The 25,351-nt window shown below is 39.7% G+C and overlaps 1 protein-coding gene across 3 annotated transcripts in view; it reads right to left on the minus strand.

Moving 5' to 3' along the window:
• Window positions 1-720: 720 nt before the first annotated feature.
• Window positions 721-25,351, minus strand: part of rnf19a (ring finger protein 19A, RBR E3 ubiquitin protein ligase) — a 70,393-nt gene continuing 45,762 nt past the window's right edge. For all 3 annotated transcript variants that reach the window (XM_080193797.1, XM_080193798.1, XM_080193796.1), the window contains exons 5-10: window positions 20,621-20,783; window positions 12,891-13,005; window positions 7,761-7,919; window positions 6,151-6,364; window positions 5,242-5,385; window positions 721-2,613 (exon numbers count right to left, since the gene is read on the minus strand). In XM_080193797.1, coding sequence (XP_080049923.1) covers window positions 1,941-2,613; window positions 5,242-5,385; window positions 6,151-6,364; window positions 7,761-7,919; window positions 12,891-13,005; window positions 20,621-20,783 — 1,468 coding nt within the window. In that variant the 3' untranslated portion in view covers window positions 721-1,940. The remainder of the gene's footprint in view (window positions 2,614-5,241; window positions 5,386-6,150; window positions 6,365-7,760; window positions 7,920-12,890; window positions 13,006-20,620; window positions 20,784-25,351) is intronic.

Raw genomic sequence — 25,351 nt, forward strand, 5'->3', positions numbered from 1 at the left:
TGCAATACATTGGGAAACATGTTATAAGCTGTATGTGTAACTTTCAATCCTCTTGTTTATTATGTTGGTGCAAATTTAATCTACAGACATACTTCAGTAATTCATTTTGCAAATTTTAAAGGCATTTCAAATCAGATCTTAGCCCCCCCCAACTCCTTCCCTCCAGTCCTCAACTTAGTGAAAGACTTTGATCTCTATACACTAACAGCACTGGCTTCAGTTCACTTGCACACCTCCATTTCTATTGCCATCTCATTTTTGAGACTGTGGTATTTCATTATGTAACATCACAGTGATGCATTCAGGCAAAAAGGATTTTTCTTAAACGACAAATTTTCTCCCTATTTCTTTAAAAAGATTTTGACTTTTTTGGGGAAGAGTTCAACAACATAATTGCCCTCTAGTACCTCAAGTAAATGACCATTATTGAAGAACAAATAATAGCAGGCAATTTGACAGCCAAAGCTAGTTCTTAGCTTGATCAAGGTATCCAGAGACATTCTATGGATAGCTATCAAAAACAATACCTTGATAGATTTCTCTCTCCTTAACGACGTCAGAGGCCAAAAGTAACACCTCACATTATTGCCTTGGGTCAGACAAAATGGGTTCTTGGTCTGTATGCCTCAGGTGAGTACCTGAGTCATGAAAGATTTGTACATTATAACAGTTCGATTTGAATTTAAAATCAGAACAATAAAGATAAACACAATATTGTTTTTAATTTATTTTATTTTAGATATGCATTGTACAGTCATTGTTAGGCAAACCAGCTTGCAAACAAATATACAGATACCAAAACAAGCATTATGCAACATATACTGTAACTGGCACTAGTGTTCCAAAGCTTAAAGAAAATTAAAAAGACCATAACTTGTGACTTTCTTATTCTGTTCATAATGATAAAATTTCAAGCATTATCAACATGGCAACATAAACCAAACACTGCATAATGCGCAAAACATACTCACATTTAATGACTCAATTTTGCATTTGTGAAGTATGTTGTAATTTTAACAGTGCACCGTTATAGGCTGAGTACAGCCTTTGTGAGTTTTTTTTTAGTGTCTTGTCACACAAGGGGGAAAGGCCATAGTCGTCACCTATCTTGTCTAATGCTCCAAACAAAGCAATGTGCAAATTCTGCACTGTGCTTTCAACCTGTAACAAACTGCAGTAGCAGCATTCATTTGTCATGAATGCTTGCTTTTTCAGAACAAAGAAACCAGTTAAATCAGTTATGCAAAACATTTTTTTTTAAAAGCCTGAGTAATGTCTTTGGTAGGCTAATATAGGGTTATAATTTAAAGATAACTCATTCATTATACACAACTTTACTCCAACTGCATTTTTAGCATTCTTCTGTGATATACTGTAGTCCACTACAGATTTTTTTGGAGAAGTATAAATATATCCTCAATAACGTAGGTATTAAATAGTCTTTTCCAAAGGCACCAGGAAACACTGAGGAAAGGGTCGATCTTTGATAATTGAAAGGAATTACCACAGACAAGAATGTGTCCTTCTGATGTAATCTTCAACAGTTTTCTACTTGCACTTAAATCTGCTTGAACCTTTACAAGTTCAATTACACATTCTTTGCCATATATCATGCACGTGTAAGTGGCAGAACAAAGGACTGTCACTTCTCACTCAACATGTTACCTGCCAGATATCAACACTGCCCAATAAACACCTCTCAAAACTCTACCTACTGCTCTCCCCATCCTTTAAAATTGAACTGGATATGTGGGAGATTCTGTAATGATATATTTAACCCTGACACCTACACTTTATTTTGACCGTCAAAATCCATGATCTTGTTGGTTAATAAGCACCAGTTTCCAAGTTTAGTTTCCTTTTATATCAATTACCATATAATCAACTGTAAGCAGGACTGATTAGCAACATCTTATGATTAGAATTGCAGCATGTAAGGATTAAATCTCAGTATGAATTGCACTGGTCTGTTGCTGCTGGTTATTATTGGTTACATTTTCTGCCTCTTCAATGGCATAATTTGACACTGTTGAAGTTGCAGCACCATTCTCTTCTGCAATGAAGCTTAACTGCAAGACATCTGCACTTGGCCCAGTTGTAGCAAGAGCCAGACCACCACCCTGCGATGGACATGTCTCTAGACGATCATTCTCCACCTCCGGTAGGGGACTAACTGCTGAAAACCGACTGTGATAGTCGCTGGAACCATGGCTACAAGATGTTTTCATGCTCTCCATGTCAGATCCACTAAATTCAGAGAAATGGCTGGAGTGAGAGTCTGCCACAGATGGTATACTGTCACTAAGTGATGGAGAATCAAATTCACTTGAATTGGTGCTTCTTTGTTCAAGTAACTGTGCATCCATCTCTTCTCGAGTCTCATTTATCTTCATGCTGCCTCTTTTCTGCAATTTTCCTTTGCACTTTTTAGTTGTTGTTTCTTTGGGCCACTTGGAGGCACTACCTCGATTGTCCGTAACAGGGACTGTAGGCAAGGTGGCTACATTGCGACCAGGCACACTGCTGTCTTCTACACTACTGCTTCCACTGTTGTGCCTGAACTTTGCAGGCTTTGATTCAATGTCAACTTGCACTTCCAGACTATTTCCTTCCCTGAAAGGAGATGCACAAATGTCAAGCTCATTACAGAAAATGTACAAATATTCAATTGGAGCAGCAATTGTAGAGGTAGTTGAATCTATTTGTAGTTCAACAATTTCAGAAACTGAATAGATGACAAGAGAATTACAGGCATCAATTCATCTCTGTTCAGATGCATAACAAACCACACAAAATGTTTCTCTGTAGTTAGCAATGTCATGAACTGACTGAATTCCATCTTGTAATTCATTCCCTTGATGCAAGATGTTAGATTTAGTTTTTGCCAGATCATGTCACAGAGGCAGAAAGACAACTCATGTTTTGATCAAAGATAGGAGAATTATACCTCAACAACCTGACAGCTTCTACAAATTAAAAGTCCCAGGGTAAAGCCTAGACAACTACACTGTCCTAAAACATTCACCTCAGTCACGTTTAGACTGTGCCAGGTCCTATGACCAAATTAATGTATCAATCTTTAAAAGAAAGGATACCATCTACAGTATTGTATGCTTGGGGAAAAAATACTGTAGAACAAGACTGCTGAAGTACTGCAAAAGGCAAAGTTTGCACTTATGGAAGATACATATAGATATTTGCCTAACATGTTCACAGTTGACTTGTAACATGAAATTAAAGCTAATTGGCCCATTTGATCAGATCTCTCTGCACTTCAAATAGGAGTTGGTTTTAACTTTCTGCAAGATTAATTGAGATTAGGGGAGCCAGCTCTACCAGTCTGATTGTTCACTTGTGCCCAACTGACAGAACACATTCCCCTCTAACATACATGAAAATTAATAATGGAAGTGCCAAATATTTTCACTGGAAACTGCACATTTTCTTTACTCGTCATGAGCAAAAAGAGATACTCTGGGTACACAAGATGGCAAAGCCCTATTAACAGGCCTAAACGGAGAAAATATATCCTAATATAGGAAAAGGGTTTTGAGAGGCTGGAACTTCATTATGCATCAGGCCCTACACGTACCAATATTAATCTTTGGCAGCCTCATCTTAGTGGCCAACTCTATCATCATCTGATGTGGGTCAGGGGCACCACTGTTAAGACAGTTAGCTGAGATGGTACAGGACTTGCTAACTTCTGTTTTCTGGTTCCTTTTCTCAGCCAGCTGATCTTTTATTTCTTTGTCTCTTCCAAATCCCAACACTAATGCAATCTTCTTTTGCTTTTGGACAGCAGCTGCTCATTATACTGCTGTTCACACCTCCTCCAGGCACATTTTTTGTTTCTTGTCCACATGACAAGTCCTGTTTTCCACCTTATGTCAGGCTTCCTTTTTGTGCTCTATTTGACCTACTTAAAAACTATTACATTTCTAATTTTTCAGCTCAGATGAAGGGTCAATGAGCTGGAACATTAACTTCATTTTTCTCTCTCCATGAACACCATTTCATTTACAGTAGGTAACCCAAAGTAGGTACAAAAAATGCAGTTAGTAATGAGGTGTTCCATTTTTGAGGAACACCAGGAAGGTAATCTAAAAATATATTTTTATTTCAATACATTTGTTCTGTATTCCCACCACTTTTTAATTAAGCACACAAATTAGGGATGAAAAGAATTGTTTAAAAGTTAACTCCCAGACAAAGCAATGTGTAAATGACAGCATGTGCAAGAACATAGCTAGGGATACCATATGGAACTATTCATTTATTTCCTTTTGCAATGTAACATGAACTGTGAACTTGCAGGCAGGTGACAAAAATATGACTTGAAATCCACTTATATATTCAGTTCTTAATTAGATACTAAAGAAATTCTGAACTGGCCACTGGGCTCAGGATTGTTACCCATTTCTCCCAGTGCAGCCCAATACCCAGGGATATGCACTATTCCTGGAATAGGTAGCATCAGAAAACAGTGCAAGTTCCTAATGTTCGAATGAAAGGTCACTGTCCTGAAACATTAACCCTGATATCTCTCCACCTGAGTACTTTCAGCATTTCCTACTTCTACATTAGTGCAAGTTCCTGATTGTTTTAGCTTCTAACATGGAATGAAGAAGTGAGAAGAACAGATTTTGTATCCCAGCCAGATCTTGATGTGACTTTTCAGTCTCAGATGAACCAAGAATCCACCTACCCTGTCAGGGAGCATAAAAGATCCCATAGCACCATCTGAAGAGAAGCTGAAGGTTTTCTCAATGTGTGGCTAATATTGATCACTGAACCAACAACGCTAAAATAGATTATATGATTTTTCATTTTACTGCTGATGCTGAGACTTTGGTGCATGCAGGTTAATTGTGGTGTTTCCTACATTGCAAGTGACTTCCATTTGAAAGTATATCATTGTCTGTGCATATCCCAAGGTCGAGAAAGGTGCTCTACAAATGCAAACTCTGTCACATTCATAGATGCACCATGCAAATGAAAGGAACCACCTCAGCCAACTGGTAGGCAGCTGCAATGTTACATGGAGGTTCCAAAGCAATTAGGCAGCAATTAAAGACATTATTCTCTAAAGCAGAATGTAGAAACTGCTTTTCATTGATAAAAATTGTGAAGTGTCTTTTAATATTAAAGCAATTATTAATCCAAATAGCAACAAGAATGTAAACATATTTAGGAGATCACAAGCTAATGGAATCATTAAAAGTCAGCAAAGTGGCAAACCTGTCCAGTGGGTTGTAGGAATTGATGATTGATCCTGCCATGGCCCTTGTGCTGGCATTGTCACTGATGGTCCCAATGCTGACTGTGCCAGATTCACCACTAAGACTGTATCGTTCCTTCTGGATATCTGCCTGCACCTCTAACCTATATGGATCAGATCAAGAATTAGACGAGATAACACAAAAAACCCTCCCCAACAAACAACTTTTAGAAGATAATGACTTAGAATCACTCAGGCATGAGTAAAACATGCAACCTTGCACCTTTGAATTCCCTGTTGTAGGAACGATGAGAGAGCAAAGAAAGCTGCAGAGTATATTTACTAGGATACAGGGACATAATTACTCAGAACTGAGAAGTTTTAACATATTCCCTCCTACCAGGGCTAGTAAATCAAGGAGTGACCTAAAAGAGGTGTCCAACAGTATGAAGGATTACAGTAACACAAGTAGTCATTAAATGCTTTCACAGGTTGGTTTATCATTGGACATCAATTTATAAAAATCACAAAAATAAGAGGAAGTTCATACATTTTCAGGAATAACAAGAATTATGTCACAAAATGCTGTTGAAATAAGCTTTAAACTCCATTAAAAGGAACTGGATCTCTGAAAGGTAGAAATATTAAAAGGGAAATGGGAATTCAGCAGCACAGTGGATCAAACCCAGTAGCTCAGTGTAGAGGCTTATTGGGATAGACGGGTCAAATGATCCATTTCTATAGCATGCCCATCGTAGTCCAGGATGGGTTAACATTTGAATAATTTTATCTGCAATCAGTTGCATCCAGTTCCTTTCCACCATCAGGTCACAAACTCCTCCGAGTTAACTCCTGTACCAGTTTTCATTATTTTTAGCATGATTAGAAAGGTTGCAGACAATGGAAAGACTTTTAGTTACAAAGCTTACCTATTAAAACAGTTGACCATCACACTCCCAGAAAGGCTGCCTGTGATACTTGCTCCAGCCAGTGCCATGGTGCTTGCTGTTTCACTCAGGTTGTCTCGTATTGCACCTATTCTGTCCATGTGACTTCCGCTGGCACTTAAACTGCCTGTTAGGCCACCAACACTTCCCTCTCCAATACTGGGGTTATTGCGAGCCTCAACAACAAATGTGGTATCTAAATAGGCAGAACCAAACACAGCAGCAACTTATTACTTTTAATTCATTTCACTTTTATTAGCAATTAAAATTGAGAGAAGATTCTCCAGACTGTAACCGAAATATCCTATGGAGCTTCCTGAATACATTATGTATTATGCTTCAAAAGTTAGTGCACAGAAACCCTACATGAGTACAAGCATTTTTTAAAAAGAGTTAAAGAACTGCTTTCTGTAAATTTGTATTGTCAATAGCCTAGCCAATAAGGCAAGTCAGCACACACTGAACAGTTTGTTCAGGTTTGGAATCTCATCGAACGCTGGTGTGAACTACAGGCATCTTGAACTATAAGTGGAAAACTAACAGTATTAAGTTGGAGTTATTCAAGCATCCAACTAGTATCATTGGAAGGACCAAGAAGGTTAACCTAATGTACACTAGTTGTAGAAAGCAGCTAGAGAGAGAGAAATGCACACAATCACTATAATAGTGCACAACAGGGAACGCCAGCCTCTTCAGTAAAGTATGATTCAGCAGAGCACATTAGTGCAAGGCTTCCAAATGTTGGTTCCCAAGCTCTAGCAATTCACTCTTATTTGCTGTTATTCCTAGTTGCTTTTGATTGGAAGCAGCAAGAGAATTGTAAAGGGCTATTCTTGATGTCCTTACTTTGTTGACGGATAAACCTTAATGAGCAAAATGGGGCTTCTGCAAATTCAAGTGGATGAAATGAAACTTGTGCTCTCTCCCGAATTTCCATTCGCTCTCATCTGTGTATTGTCTATCCCCTGAAGTCAAAGTTTGGGCATCCTTCAATATACCATTAAAAAACAGAAACAGCATAACTTGGTACAAGTGGTAAGTGTTAAGCCAAAAGCAGAGGGAAAGTAGCTGCATCCCCAACACAGCTAATAATATACTGCAGGAAGGGCTGTTTGGACATTGCATGTAGGGAGAAAAACTACCTACAATATTTAGAGGTGAGGGGCAGTCGAACTAAACTGAATCTTTTCATAAATAGGCTTTTTTCTTGCAGAGTTAAGCTGGCATTTTGTACAGTCTACAGATAGCCTTATGGTTAACAAAGGAACTGCTGAAATGACACTAAAGTGAATCAATTAAAATTGCTCAGAGGCATGAATTTGTCACATTGCTACAAGTACCCTGACTGCAATCCACTCTCTCCCATGAGAGATAGGCAGCAGTTAAAATCTCTTTAGGACAACAAATAGAACAAAGCCACCACTGGACAAATTATACTCTTGATTATGGTAGACACAGCCAACAGCACTGCCTAGAGATTTATTAAAATTTCCCACTCACCCCTGCTACACAGGGCACAGCATAAAGCAACTAAACATATGAATCATGTGCATGGAGATGAATACTAAAGATAACAGTTAAGTAGCCCTTACCCAATGCTGCATTTCCTCCACCAGCATTATCATTTTCATCGTCAAATTCAATCCGCACGCCCTTTCCGGTGCCAGCAGAGACGCCACAGCCACCACTACGGCAGAGAGAAATTGGGACTACTCCATAAACATATGCTAGCATAATGGGAACCCCAATTCCTGTAAAGATAGAACAGGAAAAAATGCATTCAACAACAAAGCATAAGTTTTGGGAGGATGCTTTTGAGCATTTATTAACTGTTCATCACTAACTAACCCAGGCACCACATGCTAATTAAAAATAATCTGGTATGTCAGTTGTCAGCCCTTGGAAAATCCCTGCAAGGTTGGTAAGCTTGGATCAAAATAGGTCACTGCATGTGGGTAAGCAGATATTTCCTACTTTGTAATCAGGTGACTGTGTGAACACTAATTCGGTATTAATAGGCTTACAACATTACAATTGGCCCAAGTCTTTACTGCAGTTTTATCTTAAAAATTTTGTTCCAATTTCCTTTGGCTGTTCCCCAATTACAAGTCTGACTACTTTCCAAGTCTGTGTAATTCTCTTAACAGAAACCTGAAATCATATTAGGCTTTCAAATACTTAACAGGAGTCATCCACTTAAGTATATAATATCAGTCAAATGTCAACAGTTGCACGGTGTGAAGTGAGCAAGCACAAGGCTGAAATCTAAAAAGGCAGCAGTTTGAAAATGTGCCCGGTATCTGAAGTAATTATATCAAACAGGGTGCTCATTGGCATTATTTAGGATAGTGATAGCAATATGCTACATTATACAAAATTTAGTTCATAGGATCAAAGTATTGCCAGTTCAACAAAGATTCTCCCAGTCTTTAATCCTCAGTATATTATTCAAGTATTGTTCATAGAATCCTTACAATGCAGAAGGTGGCCATTCAGCCCAAAGGGCCTGGGATTGTTGTCGGTGCAGGCTCAATCTCCACAAAGCCATGTATTTACCCTGCTATGACCCCTGACACTAAAGGGCAATTTAGCATGGCCAATCCACCTAATCTGCACATCTTTGGACCGTAGGAGGAAACCAAGCACCCAGAGGAAACCCACGCAGACACGGAGAGTGTGCAAACTCCACATAGTCACCCAAGGCTAGAATTGAACCTGGGTCCCTGGCACCATGAGGCAGCAATGCTAACCACTGCACCATGATGTGGGTATGCCAGCATTGGACTGGCATAAACAGTAAAAAGTCTGACAACACCAGGTTTTAGTCCAACTGATTTATTTGATAATAGACTCACAAGCTTTCGGGGTTAGTCCCTTCGTCAGGTGAGTCTATTATCAAATAAATCGGTTGGACTAAAACCTGGTGTTGTCAGACTTTTTACTGTGTAACCACTGCACCACCATACCACCCACTCAAAATGCTCTCTTCAGACATTTGCAGGGCTGCAGGTATTTTTTCTCTGCAGCTGAAACGGATACAGAATGAAAATTTCACTCTTAGCAACAAGGTTTTCATTTCTGTTGAACAAAACTGGTTTTATGTGATATTATCCAGAATAGAATTCAACTCACTTATATAACATCTCAATCCTTCATAAACACAAAAACTTCACTATCAAAGAATATTGATACAGCCTAATACCTATATATTTTACAGGACGACTATTGGTCCTGAAGACACAAGTTTGTTTATTCTCAAGAAATGCTTGACAAATTGAGACAACTTTCTCTTGCTTGAACGCCACAGTTGAATCCAAACCAATCCCGTCCATCACAGATTAGGGAGACATGTATAAACAAACAAACCACTTTTTACCCAAGAGACAACTCCAATTCACACCACTGCTACCCATTCCACTCACTACCATGCAGATCACCATCCAATCCCAAAGGCAGGCTTTTCAACATTTACACAAGGTCTAAAATGCAAATAATATGATGGCTAAACAGGGATCAGCAAAAATGCCCCAAGAAACAGTGCACAGTAAGACAAGGCACATGTGGAAGTGGCTGAAAGATGCACTGATTAAGGTGACATGCACTTAAGAGGATAAACTTAAACATTTAGGTGTAAGGAGAATTTGCATTTATGTAGCATATCACCACACCCTGCTAATGACCCATGGTGCTTCACAATGAACCAATTACATTTTGAACCAAAACCACAGCAGAAAAGTGAATGGACCAGGATAACTAGATTTGATTAAATTTTTACATTTCTGGAATTAGGAAGGGTGTTAAACACAGCATTGAAGAGCCCCTTTGCTCAAAATTGGTTGACTAATCTAGTAACATTTGGTAGATGCAAGCTCACCAAAGATAGCATCCATTCTTCAACAATAATCAAGCTATTGTGATTCCTAACCTACATACTGCATGATTTTAACAGAAACAGCATTCGATCAGTCGAGGTTCTCAAGCATCCATTTATGGCACATTGTCCTGCAATTTTACAAACCCTGTAAAGGAGGTTCTTTCATGAATGTGAAGGCAGCAAGTGAGCTAACTTTCCTTCAAGTCATACAGCTCAATCCAACACCTATGCCTTCCACTGCAATTTCCTATCCAGTGCACAGGTAAAGATCTCAAGTACAGACTTACTCCACTTCAGGAACCCAATCCCAAGTTACGCGCCAGACACAGATCCAGATTACTGCCCATCTTCACAATCAATAAGGATGCTGATTTCAGAATATAGGCTTGTAAATGCAGAACTAAATCTTCATTCACTCACTAGATAAGCTAACACTATAAACAACCAGATCAACGTGCAAACTACAGATAATTGACTGATAGCAAAACCTGAACATGAACAACAGGAAACAATAAACAAGGGTTGTGTTGCCAATCCAAGCCTTCAGAATTTTCTGCCTCGAGTCTGGGCAGACAGTTAGACAATATTCATACTTACAATACTAAGTTGAACAGTACAAAGCTGCCAAAGCAAATCTGGTCTTGTGCAGGGAGGGAGGGTAATGACAGGTGCCCAAAATGCTTCCAGCAGGTGGAATTTCCATATGCTTAAATGGCTATATATGGGGATAACTAGTTTAAAGATATATAGAACTTTGAAATTAAATTTAGGATACTTTTGTCAAGGCTAGAAGAGAAACAGAAGAACCACCAGGCAACGGAACTTATGGTGAACCCAAGAACAGAAAACACTGGAAAATCTCAGGTCTGACAGCGTCTGAGTAAAGAGAATTGAGCCAACATTTCAAAAACATTAGCTCTAGTCTCTTGCCATAGATGCTGTCAGACCTGCTGAGATTTTCCAGCATTTTCTGTTTTTGTTTCAGGGATCAGCATCTGCAGTAATTTGCCTCTCTGGTGGACCCAGACCATTTGCTGGTCTCAAAAGAGACATGCTGCCATGAGTGGGATTACCATGTTTGGCACTTCATAGCTGTCCTCCAAAAGAACAGTGTGCTCTTTCTAGAAAAGATGTAGTGATCTGACTCAGCACCACACACACTAACTGCACGAATTCGAACAGAAGTGCAAATCGTCAGAACAATTCAGGACAATGTCGAAAAACATGCATGACAAATTATCTTGTCTCTTACTTACTGCTCTTTTATTCCAAAATCCTGACATCAATTTGCCTTTAATGCATAGTCATTAGTCAGAAGGACTCAACTTCAAGCAGCAACTTCCAAACCAGTACAGACTAACGGATAATGCAGAAACAGACCATCAGGACTAATCTATGTAATCTCTGACAAGAGGTGGTCCAATAACCTGCTCATTGACTTCTGTGACATACCGCCACCAAAGAAAAAGGAAGACCTACTTCAATCTGCACAATTCTCACATTCTAAATTGAAAGTGCAGAACATGCCTGAGGATAAGCCTATACTGACGTTAAGACACTGCAATTGTAAATAAACTGAGCATGCACTGACGATCGTTTCATTTGTGAGACCATGTGACACCAACCCAGGCTACCACAAAGCTTTGGCAAACATCTTTACTCAATTGGTTACCCTCTCATCAAGGTTGATCAGAACTAAGGGCTATACGTTTAAAGGATCAACTTTCAAGATTCCAATTGCCTGCTCGGGTAAATGCTAAAGATCCAATGGGAGAAGTTCTAACATTAAACAGGGATTCAATGGAGAAGAAAACATTAATCTTTGCTTGTAACAGAAACTGATCTGTTATTACTCATTTTTCTCCCCTGCTGCAATTAATAAGTTCTAACACGTTATTAAGAGAGCTCTAACCAACATTTCTCAATGAGCAATATCAAAAGCAAATTGTGGGGATCTTGCCATGCACAATTCAGCTGCTACATCTGCCTGCAAAATGACTTGAATATTCATCAAAAGTTATAAAATTTTGTGCAATGTAATTTTAACAAGCTTCTTTTTCAAAATTCAAATTATGGTCTTAGTTTAATTTTGGTAATTTGGCACATGGAAAATTTTGAGACTAAAAACCCCAAATAATCTATTAACTTGCATATCTTGGCTTGCCATGTGCCAAATGAAAGGAGAAAATAGACAAGAGGCCCAGAGAAACCAGGATTCTCAGAACTGTGTGGCAGGAGCAGGTTTGTAGCACCACTTAAATGTGTTATGGTGTTGTAAAATGCTTCCTTTTCAATCTCAAATCTGAAAATGTAAAAAAACAAAAGCCATGTAACATGAATATATTTATTAAGGCAAACAGTTTCTCTGCAGTTGGAGGAGGAGCATGGCACAGTAAAAGCAGCTTTTGCTGTAAATGACAAATTATTTGAAATATATCTGATAAGGATGGAACTGTGTAGTTCAACAAATCATTACCATTCTAACAACATCAGCCTAAGACAAATAAACTGCTCTTTCACAGATTGCTGAGCATTTATAGGAAATGAAACCTTTGACCCACATAAAACAATGAAAATGCTTTAACAAGTTTGCAAGTGTTTTGTTGACCAGTAAACAACTTCAGTGGAGGAAAGCACAATAGAACACCAAATAGATCACAGAAAGATAATAGTGAAACAATACAGATTCAAATTGGGCCATTTTAAGTAGCTACAATTGTTGTAGTCGGTCGACATTTTTCTTGATGTGTTTTATAATGCATTTAAAAGCAATATCAATAAATATAGCAATGCCCAATGACTAGTGAACCAGAAATCTACGTCACTGAAAGGCTGTTTGTTTTCTTACCTACAGTTACTGCAGCAACAACAGGAGAAACGATTACAGATAACGTCACACCTCCAGTGATTGCCAAGTTTCGCTTGTGTTTTGAAATATCCTTGCCCTCATAGCGATTGTGAATCTGAAAGTTTTTTTTAAAAAAATTAGGTAAGATGTATAGAACCTTCAATGATCACTCTACATTCCACTATAACAACATGCATTGATTCGTGCTTCCCAATGGGTGGAGGAACTGCAAAAAGAAAGGGGTGAAAATGGAGAAGGTGCCTTTTTTGTCTGATTAAAGTGCTGTGAAACATCTTGGAATATTTTGTACGTTAACAATTCTAAATAAATGCAAGTTATCACTAGAGAAGGAAGTAGTTTGAACGGAGGGTGAATCCCTACAGTGCAGGAGTCCATTCAGCCCTTTGTCTCTGCACCAACCTGACAGATCACCTTATGCAAGCCCTATCCTATATTTACCCTGTTAATCTCCCCAATCTACTCATCTTGGGACACTAAGGAGCAATCTAGTATGGCCAATCCACCTAACCTGCACATCTTTGAACTGAGAGGGGAGACACAGGGAAAAAGTGCAAACTCCACACAGATGCTCACCCAAGACCGGAACTGAACCCAGGTCCCTGGCACTGAGATAGCAGTGCTGACCACTGTGCCAACATGCTGCCCAGTGCCACAATTCCATTTGCAGTGGGGGGCAAAGGGCTGGGGCAGACTTGAAGAGCATAAAAGCTTAGCTAATAAGAGGTGTAGTTCATTCAGCCTGGTCAATCAATAAGATCTTTTCTGAACATCTATATCAACTCTGCTCTGCTGTCTTAAACATACCTGCTGACTGAACATCCACAACTCTCTGGAGCAGAGAATTACAAGGATTCACAACTCTGACTGAAGAAATCTCAGTTCAAAGTCTGCAACCCTCTACTCAGAGACTGTGACAAGTTCTAGACTCCCCAACAAGGGGCAACATTTTCCCAGCATTTACTGTTAAGCCCCTTAAGAGTTTTATGTTTCAGTGGGATCGCCTTGCATTCTTCTAAACTTTAGGGACCGTAGGCCCAGTCTAATCAATCTCAGAAATTCCTTCATCCCAGGAATGAGGGCAAGAGGATGTTGGTTTGAAACGTACAAAATTCCAACTGAACAGGACACATTTGATTCAGGCAGGTTGCTTTCCCTTTGGGGAACATCGTCTCGGGATAAAGATAGGACTGAGTTGAGGAAAAACTTATTCACGCAAAAGGATGGTAAACTTGTGGAGTCCTCTACGAAAGGCAGCTGTAGAGATCAAGTCACAATGTATTCAAGAGATAGATTTTTTCAAAAAGATTTTAATAGCATAAGGGGTACAAAGAGAAAGCAGGAATATAGTCACAGAGGATCAGCCATGATCAAATTTAAATGGTGAAGCAGGTTTGAAGGGCCACATGGCCTACTCCTGTGCCTAGTTCTATGAATCAGTCAAGGTGAACTTTTTTCGCTCCTAAGGCATGCCCTTCCTGAGGTAAGGAGGTCAAAACTGTACATAGCATTCCAAGTCTGAGCCCCACAATGCTTTAAACCATTGTAGAAAAGGAGGATGGGATGAGGTGTGTCAAAAGGTGGGGCAAAAGGGTTATGGGATGCAGGAATAGGTTTAATCTGCATTGATTAGGATTCTCAGACAGCAGGTGGTTTCATTTTTAAAAAAAACGTAATTGTGATTCAAAGCACATTAAGCGGATGTTAAAACTGATCCACTCTTGAGTTTCATAGATTATTTTATTTTAGTACACAGTTGGTATTTTTAGATGGTTAGCAAGAATGAAACAATAATAAAAAGATCCACAATTTTGATATTACTGATACTAACCGAATCCATGGCAAAATAAAAGGAACCAAGTGCACAGCTACTGCCCACCAAATTTTTTTTAGTGACAATCTAGATTGAAATGAGGCTCTGATATTTTAGCATCTGTCACTGGTGCTCTCAAAATTGTCCACAATGTTAGTCAAACAAAGCAACTACACTCCGTACCATCATATTTCAGCTGCAACCCATAGATGAAATAAAAGTTGCAAAAAAAACTCAAAGCTGCACACAAAATATAAAACTTGGCTGAGTGCCACAAGCTATTGCAAAATTCTAAGACTTCCTCAATGGGCAGTATCTACTTACTAATTTTGTATCTTGCCAGTCTACTGCAAAGATTTATTTTTCAAGAGAAAAACAACAACGTAACCAATTTTATCCCCTTAATTAAATAAATTTGAATACTGTGTCTAAAGCTTATATTTCCTTCATAAAAATATAAGCCTCACCTAAAAAGTGAACACTATCGCCATTTCCCCAGCACAGTAAAATATATTGGCTGAATACTTGTCACTGCAGATTGATTTCCTCCTCCTCCTTTTCACAACTGCTTTAAGTTTACATTCCCAAACTGACAAATTTCATTACTAAAATGTCATTACGCTACTCTGAAATTAACTGCTGATCATTTGGAAAAAGTTGGATGATAAACTGTGGGTGACAGTAGTGTACAGCAACACTGAAGACAAGTGCCTGAACTTTGGAACTGTTCCTTTGAGAAAAAGCTTTTTGTCATCTGTAATACAAGACACCACAGAACTGAACTATGACGTCCTGGACCAGGTAAATCCCTCCAAAGTGTCTGTCTGTGCTTCTATTTTGAATTTTTGTTTTGTTACGCCATTTTCAAGATTTAGTGTGTGTGTGTAGGGAAATTGCTCTATCTAGTAAACGAAAGGACATTATGTTCTGGAAACTCTCAAACTGAATGTGGAAATTACTGCTAAAATATAAAGAGGTATGCTTAAAAGTGAGAAAATAAAATAATCTCAACCTATTGAGTATTTCCAGCATTCCCTGTTTTTACTTCAGAGTTCCAGTATCTGCAGCATTGCATCTTTTTAGGAAGATGGTTTGAGGGTGGGAAAACAAGCATTTACTAAATAATGATATAATGGTTAAAGTCTCAATGGCCATCACGTCTAAAGAGAGAGAGAGAGAGACTTTCAGAAGTGTCCAATTTCCTACTTTTTGTTCCTTTCCCCACTAGCTTCTCCCGCTAAGTTATTTTGTCAGATCACCCGAGGGGACATTTCTCATTATACAACCAAGACAGTGATCATAATTGGGCAGATCTATTGCATCCTTAACCAATCCCCAGACAAGGGCACATTCTCATGCATCTGTTGACAGCAACAAGAACTGCGTAACAACTTAATGCCTAAATTGAGAAAGTTGAATCGTAACCCACTTGTAAATCAGTGGGTAATGGCAGTGTACAGTATATCGCTAAGCAACATTGAAGGTAAGCTTCTGAACATCAGGTCTGTCCCTTCAGGAGATGAAATCCCATTTGCAATGCCACTCCATTGTAATTGATAGTTGATAAACATATCTTATTTTCCCCTGAAATAAGAGTACAGGTTGTGCCTCAGTTTAAAAAAAACTGAACCCAGCTTGCCAAGGAAGTGAGAGAAAACTTGGTGCCTTTTGTAATCAGGTTTTGAAATATTAAAATTGCCCTGTACTATCAAACAAAATCATTACCTCAATTTTACAACCAATTTTTCAATATTTAACAAGCATCAGATAATAGAATATCAGTAATGCCCCACATTCCAGAAAACATGGTGGAAAAGGGTGTTTGCTTTTCTTTTCCAAATGGCTAACAGTGGACCACTGATTAGTAAAGCAGTCAGTATAAATACAACTTCATACTATCATGTTGGAACTGTCTGCAAAATTATAATTGTTTATAAGGAGAGGTTATAATTCTTTTCCCCTGGACAATGAACAGTGACTTTCAAAATTAAGAACTGAAACTAATACTACAGTTAAAATTGAGAACTAAAAATTGAATATAATTAGCTTTACCAAACCTTGATAAGGACAATTGTACAAAGTTCTGATTCTTAAAGAAATTCCAATGATACACAGCTGCCAGTGCCCATAATTACAATTAACCCAATTAGCAACCGTGCCTGAAGATCTTTGGTTAACCTGAAAAAAAAACTCTCGATGTATACGTTCCACCTACCTCATATCTGCATGCCTTAAAAATGGGAGTACCATAAATTTTTGCCAGATCTTCCATAATCCATTTTGCACAAACTCTAAAGAATAGTAGTGGTGAAACCTTGCTTGGGCACTAGTATAGTTGAGTGATTGACTCTGCAACTGATTGCCTTTTCCATTGCAATGACTCCCAATGTTCCTCTAAAGAGCTTCTAAGATCTAAGTTAATGCATAGTATTGCCCATTTTTCAAGTCTATTCCTACATGTTGGCAGGGGTGGGGGAGGGGGTAGTTAGCTGAGTTCAATAGTGCATGATGCAGAATGATGCCAATGGCATGGTTTCAACACCCCTATCAGTTGTGCGAGTTCATGGAGGCCTGCCTTGCTACACTTGTTGTAACTTTTAAGCTAAATATAACCAATTGTCTCCCTCTCTAATGGAGAGGGATGCCTATGATCTTTTATGGACTATGGTTAATTACTTATTTCTATACTTTTGTAAAGAACCACAATGTCTTCAAAAACAGTCCAGTTTTGTTGAATATCAGTTTCTTTACACAGAACATTGTTTACAAGCAGATGCTGAGACGCCTAAAAAGGTTAGCTACACAGCTTTTAAAATACTTCGTTCCTCACTGCAAAAATAGCTGGAGTACTACATTAATCTGATAAACAGCAATAAAATCAAAGCTCCTCAGATTAAAGTGCACCCTCCCTGGAATGTGCACTTTTAAATAATACCATTTTTAAAATTGCTTACTTTTCATTTTACTAGATGATTCTATTTTCCTTTTTATTAAAGCCAGAAGGGCTTCACAAAATAAGTTAAATGCAGTTTCATTTTAAATGTCTTTCACAAAGTTATACAATAACTTCTGGGATGTTTTGAGATTCAAAACTAATATTCCTACAAGTACTGAAGCAGTAATTAAACTCAATTATCTTAGCAGTCTTTTTGACTGAGAACAAAATGTCTCAAATCCAAATGGTTACAAGTTAGAGTTTACAGGGAAATTTTAATTTAAACTGGATCACTTCTTAGATGCCTACTGGGTGGTGGTGGTGGTGGGGCGGGGGGGGGGAAGAGAGAGAGAGAAAAGAAGTCCCACAACACCAGGTTAAAGTCCAACAGGTTTATTTGGTAGCACAAGCTACTAGCTTTTGGAGCGCTGCCCCTTCATCGGGTGAGTGGGATTTCAGTTCACGAACAGGGCATATAAAGAGCTAACTCAATTTACAAAATAATGGTTGGAATGCGAGTCTTTACAGGTAATCAAGTCTTAAAAGATACAGACAATGTGAATGGAGAGAGGATTAAGCACAGGTTAAAAAGATGTGTATTGTCTCCAGTCAGGATGGTTAGTGAGATTTTGCAAACGCAGGTAAGTTGTGGGGATTACAGGTAGTGTGACATGAGCCCAAGATCCCAGTTGAGGCTGTCCTCATGTGTGCGGAACTTGGCTATCTCTACTCAGCAACTCTGCTTTGTCATGTGTCTTCAAGGCCGCCTTGGAAAATGCTCACCTGAAGATCAGAGGCCGAATGCCTATGACCGCTGAAGTGTTCCCCAACAGGAAGAGAACACTCTTACCTGGTGATTTGTCAAGCAGTGTTCATTCATCCATTGTCATAGCATCTGCACAGTCTCCCCAATGTACCATGCCTCAGGACATCCTTTCCTGCAGTGTATAGACAATGTTGGCCAAGTTGCAAGTGTCTGTATCGTGTACCTGGTGGATGGTATTCTCACATGAGATGATGGCATCCATGTTGATGATCTGGCACATTTTGCAAAGACTGCTGTGGCAGGGTTGTGGTCACTGGTCTCCTGAAGGCTGGATAGTTTGCTGCAGACAACGGCCTGTTTGAGGTTGTGTGGTTGTTTGAAGGCAAGAATTGGGGGTGTGGGGATAGCCTTGGCGAGATGTTCGTCTTCAATGACATGAAGACTCCAGAGAAGATGTCGTAGCTTCTCTACTTCGGGGAAATTCTGGACGACGAAGGGTACTCTGTCCTCTGTGTCCCGTGTATGTCGTTTAAGGATACCAGTATGGTTTTTCACTGTGGTGTGTCGGAATTGTCAATCGATGAGTCAAGCACCATATCTTGTTCCTATGAGGGCATCTTTCAGCATCTGGAGGTGTCTGTTGCAATCCTCCTCATCTGAGCAGATCCTGTGTATATGGAGGGCTTGTCCGTAGGGGATGGCTTCTTTAACGTGTTTAGGATGGAAGCTGGAGAAGTGGAGCATCATGAGGTTATCCATAGGCTTGTGGTACAGTGAAGTGCTGAGGTGACCGTCCTTGATGGAGATGCGTGTGTCCAAGAATGCAACCGATTCCGGAGAGTAGTCTGATGGTGGAATGGAACTTGTTGATGTCATCATATCGTTGTTTCGGTGATTGTTCACTACGAGGCCAAAGAAAGAAAATGTCAATGTATCTAGTGTACAGCATCAGTTGATGGTCCCGTGTGAAGAAGAGGTCTTGTTCGAACCTGTGCATGAGGATGTTAGCATACTAGGGTGTGAATTTGATCCTCATGGCTGTTCTGTGTCTGGATGAAGAACTGATTGTTGAAGGCGAAGACACTGCAGTCCAGGATGCCCTTGATGGACTGGTTCTCGCACAGGGTCCCATTGCCCAATATGGGTGTGTTTGCCTTGTGTATCTTTGAAAGGCAGTAGAGATCTCCAACGCAGAGAGTACATGGGATGAGAGCATGAAGGAATGTCTGAAGGTACATGTCAAAAGCCTTGATCAGTCTGTTGAGCAGATGGGTGTGCTCTTTGATCAGGTCTGCAGGTAATTGTCTGTAGTGTTCCTCGTTGTTCAGCTGTTGGTACACTTCTTTGCAGTAATCCGTTCTGTTCAGTATGACGATGGCCCCTCCTTAGTCTGCTGGTTTGATGACAATGGCGTTGCATTGTGCTTGGGTGATGTTCGGGGCTGTCGAGTAGGGCTGATAATCTGGCGTTGACGCACCTCCTAACAGCTTGGATGGCCTCAACCGGGATCTTGGGTTCGCGTCACACTATCGGTAACCCCCACAACTTGCAAAATCTCACTAACTGTCCTGGCTGGAGACAACACATCTCTATAACCTGTGCTTAACCCTCTCTCCACTCACATTGTCTGTATCTTTAAGACTTGATTACCTGTAAAGACTTGCATTCCAACCATTATTTTGTAAATTGATTTTGTGTCTTTATATACCCCATCTGTGAACTGAAATCCCACTTACCTGATGCAGAGGCAGCACTCAAAGTTAGTGGCTTGTGCTACCAAATAAATCTGTTGGACTTTAACCTGGTATTGAGAGACTTCTTATTATGTTTACTCCAGTCCAATGCCAGCAGCTCCACATCGGGGGAAAAAAAATCAGATGTTTTGTATACTAAATGATAGACATGTATGCTACAGAGAATTGTGCAAACAGAGTCAGCTGGTTTAGATGCACAGAGATGGCTTCACAAAGCCATTTAACAAGCTCAGTGCTCACACTAGAGTTTGTAAGAAAGTTAGCATTGAGTCATTCAGGTAGAAATTCAATGGCAGGCTCAGTCAATTTGACATTGTTTTGAGAGATTGTTCTCATGTTGTAAAAGGTAAGGATGATGGAATTGGATAGAAAGTCAACTCAATATTATAGTTCCAAATCTGCACAAGTCTTAAAACACTTTAAATACCAATGTCCATACTGTACCTTTCGGCCGACATATACAGGGATGCCAATTATCATAGCGGGAATGGCAATCCCTGCAATGAGAGCTATTCCAACTGGAGCACCAACCAATGTGCCAAGCTGCCACAGAATCTTCTTTTTACGACTCCAAGGTTTCTTTCCCCAAAATGTACAGCCAGAAGGACTAGATGGAACGCAAAAATACAAGTTAATAAAAAAAATTCCCAATTATTGAGTAAATTGCACTTTTGAAAATACCATTTCAAAAATGTAAATACTTTTTGGAAGCCCACCACAATAACACAACAAAACAAAGGCACTTAAAAACATTCAAGTGCTGCCAAATGGAAGATCATTTGAAATCTATGGTTACTGCAATTTACTGGGGCAATTGTGTTTTTTTTAAAGCTTGTTTTCATAAAACTGTTTCAATTGTAGATTGAAACATCACCCTTGAAATAATCTGAACAAACCACTGCAAATTGCACAAGCAGAATTTGTGCTCTCTTTAATCTGTTATAACATGTTCATGTGACCAATGATTTTGGGCAGAATGTCAAATTGCACTCAGCAAGTCACAAAAGACAACCAATAAAGCAGTTTCATCTATTTTCTTTCAAATATGGGGAAATTGTTATATTAATGACACTTAGTTAACAGAAATGCAAGATAGATACCACAATTTAGCCTGTCCAAAGAAAGATAATTATGATGCAATGTTTTAAAACTCTGAATCATTATCTTATGAGTATTCTCAACAAGAGGGTTAATTGCAAGTTCCTTTGTTTAGTTCTACTTCATCATCCCTCAAATCACACTTTTTCAAAAATTCAATTTCTCTTCCTGTTCACCAGTAGAATAAAAATGCAGGTTTGGAAAAAAGCTGGTGACTTCTGACATAGATTTGGGGTGGGGGAGAGGGAGGAGGAGGCGGGGTGGTTTAAACCATTGCAGTGTTTTGAGGTGGGAAGTAGAGATCTAATGCCAATAAAGAGATCACATTTCCATCCCTTATAGACCATCATGAATGGCAAATAGCACTGACCAGGCAGGAACTTTTCAGACAGACAGTCAAAGTCATTGTTTTCCTTCTTCCTCCTCTCGGACATATTTGCTGACCTTCTGGTAGCTTGCACAAGTTGTCATTATTATTTTACATGTGTGGACAGACAGGTAGCAAGTTATCCAATTTTTATTCTGGTCTTATTAAAGCCCCACACATACGTTAATGAAGTGTTGTACAGCAGGACTGTTGACTATTTTATCACTATATTAGTTCTGAAGAACTAAAACTAGTTGCACTATCAAAACAGTTCTGGATGCGCAGATTATACATTAAACTTGGAACCTCCTGGCCAATATTTTTGGTAAAACTTGCCTTTACTAACAGTGATTGTCACAGTTGTTTGCAAAGTTTCTTTTAAAAATTGTCAAAACCATTAAAAGAGAATGGAAAATATTTTTCCTAGAACCAATCAAGGCTGAAATGTCTTGGCAGAGAGCATTCCTTCAAAGTGTTCTTTCTCTGAGATAGGTTGTGAACTTTTCCTACATATGGCTTTCTACAAGATCATTGAGAAACCAACTGAAGTCTATCATGGGAACAAGAGTCTAATTACAGCTTCAACACCAAATAAAACAAATCTTACAAGGTTAATGAAAACCAGGCTACCTACAAATGATCTATGTAATATATATTTGACATATTTCTTTTCAGATTCCCTCATGTAGAGGTTAAGTGACTGGGCAAAGATTTGGCAGATAGAGCATGTAGGAAAATGAGATTATCTACTTAGGAAGAACAGAAAAACAATATATGATTTAAAATGGAGACAGCACAGAATGCTGTTGTTCAGGTGGACTTGGGCATCCACAAAACGTCAGCAGCCAAGCAAACAGGAAGTAACCAGCAAAACAAATGAAAACGATGGCCTTTATTGCAATGGGGATAGAGTATATACAAGTAGGTAAATTTTGCCAGAACTCTAGTGGGTATTAGTGAGATTACATTGAGTACTGTGTACAGCTTTAGTTGCTTTACTCAAAGGACATAATTGAGGATATACTTGTATTGGAAGCCATTCAGAGAAAAGTTCACTAAATTGGTTCTTGGGATGAAAGGGGTGCTGTGAGGAAGCATTGAACTTGTTGGGCCAAGAGTCATTGGAGTTTTGAATGAGAGAATATCCTACTGAAGCACATCAGATTGACAGGATAGTTGCCGAGTGGATGTTCCTCATCGTGGGGAAATCACCTAGAAGAAGTCACACAGTTTCAGAATAAAGGGATCTGCCAGTTAAGGTGGCAGTGAGGATGAATTTATTTTCTCTCAGAAGGACGTTAATCTTTGGAATTCTGTTGCAGAGAGCAGTGGGAACGGGACATGGAACAGATCTAAAGCCGAACACAAATTACTTATTGCACTATTTTCAAAAAGAATATGGTAGATATGTCAATACTGTTTTTAATTGAAATAAAGGATTTATAGCACCCCAATAATTCAGACCATAATTATTCAATTTTCCTCCAGAAAATTCCAATTCTGACAACACAGTAGGCTAAACTAAGTCCTGTGCACAACCACAATCAGCGTAAACATGTTTCGGTTGATAACCATGCTGCATAAAGAGGGAAAAAAGTGTTGCTGATGCTGACATAGAAGCTCTGTTCTTGGCATTACCACACAGCTTCGATACATTAAAGGAAGTAAACAGATTCTGTTCCCATTTAAGTTATACACTTCCCATTTCATTTAGGTTTGCTGTGCCACTTTAACGTAACTGACAACTGAATGGCTGCAAGTGGCTGCCTCTCCAAACAGACAGAAAATTGCAGAAAGCTATTGTGAAAATAATGGAAGTGCTGAATGAGGAAAACTACAATACTGTGCACAAAGGAGCCATTAAGTCCCTTAATACTGAAAAATATAACTTATTTTCACATTGCAGCCATTAGCATACATCACATAATTCTCATAACACCTGTGAAGAAAATCTTAATCTAATTGAACATAAGAACATAAGAAATAGGAGGAGTAGGCCATCTAGCCCTGCGAGCCTGCCCCACCATTCAATAAGATCATGGCTGATCTGTCGCTGCTCAGTTCCACATTCCCGCCCTCTCCCCATAACCCTTAATCCCCTCTCTTATCAAAAACCCATCAACCCGCGTCTTAAAAATATTTAGCGAGGTAGCCTCCACCACCTCAACGGGCAGAGAATTCCAGAGATTCACCACCCTTTGAGTGAAGAAGTTCCTCCTCAACTCCGTTCTAAACCGTCCCCCCCTTTATCTTGAGGCTGTGCCCCCTAGTCCTATTATCCTTTCTGAGCGGGAAGAGTCTCTCCACCTCTATCCTATCCATCCCATTCATCATCTTATACGTCTCAATGAGATCTCCCCTCATTCTTCTAAACTCTAACGAGTACAAGCCTAGTTTATTCAGCCTCTCCTCATAGTTCAACCCCCTCAACTCCGGCATCAGCCTAGTAAACCTCCTCTGCACTCCCTCCAAGGCCAAAATATCCTTGCGTAAGTACGGCGCCCAAAACTGCACACGGTACTCCAGCTGCGGTCTCACCAATGCCCTATACAGCCGCAGCAAGACCTCCCTACTTTTATATTCAATCCTCCTCGCTATGAAGGCCAGCATCCCATTAGCCTTCCTGACCACCTGCTGCACCTGCAGGCTGGGTTTTTGCGACTCATGCACAAGGACCCCGAGGTCCCTCTGCACCGTCGCCTGCTGCAGCTTTTCGCCACGTAAATAATAATCCTTCCTACCAAAGTGGACCATCTCACACTTGCCAACATTAAATTCCATTTGCCAGTTTCTGGCCCATTCGCCCAGCCTATCTAGATCCTTCTGTAGACTCTCCACACCCTCCGCACAATTTGCCATTCCACCAATCTTGGTGTCATCAGCAAATTTCGACACCATACACTCAGTTCCCTCCTCCAGATCATCTATATAAATGGTAAATAGCTGAGGCCCCAGCACCGACCCCTGGGGCACTCCACTAGTCACCAACCGCCAATCCAAATAGCACCCATTGACCCCCACTCTCTGCCTCCTATTTGACAACCAATCCTCTATCCACACTAACACCCTACCCCCAACTCCATGTCCCCTGACCTTCTGCAATAACCTCTTGAGGTACCTTGTCAAACGCCTTCTGAAAATCAAGACAGACCACATCCACCGGCTCTCCTCTATCCACCGCCCTAGACACATCCTCATAGAACCAGTAAATTTGTCAGACACGACTTCCCCTTAACGAAACCGTGCTGCGTCTGCTCTATCAAGCAATTCCCCTCAAGATGCCTCGCTATTTCCTCCTTGATGACGGATTCTAACATTTTACCTACAACAGACGTTAAACTAACCGGCCTATAATTCCCTGCCTTTTGCCTGGCACCCTTCTTAAAACAACGGCATAACAATAGCCGTTTTCCAATCTTCCGGCACTTCCCCGGAATCCAGTGACGTTTATAAAATGGTCTCCATAAAACAGTCTCCATGCTAATAAGTAATCTATGCTGCATTTAAAGTAGAAGTGAACTTATAAGAACATAAGAACATAAGAACATAAGAAATAGGAGCAGGAGTAGGCCATCTAGCCCTTCGAGCCTGCCCCGCCATTCAATAAGATCATGGCTGATCTGTCGTGGCTCAGTTCCACTTTCCCGCCCTCTCCCCATAACCCTCAATCCCTTCTCTTATCAAAAACCCATCAACCCGCTTCTTAAAAA

Source organism: Carcharhinus amblyrhynchos, chromosome 8 (assembly GCF_965287045.1).
Source record: "Carcharhinus amblyrhynchos chromosome 8, sCarAmb.v2.hapA, whole genome shotgun sequence".
Lineage (NCBI taxonomy): Eukaryota > Metazoa > Chordata > Chondrichthyes > Carcharhiniformes > Carcharhinidae > Carcharhinus > Carcharhinus amblyrhynchos.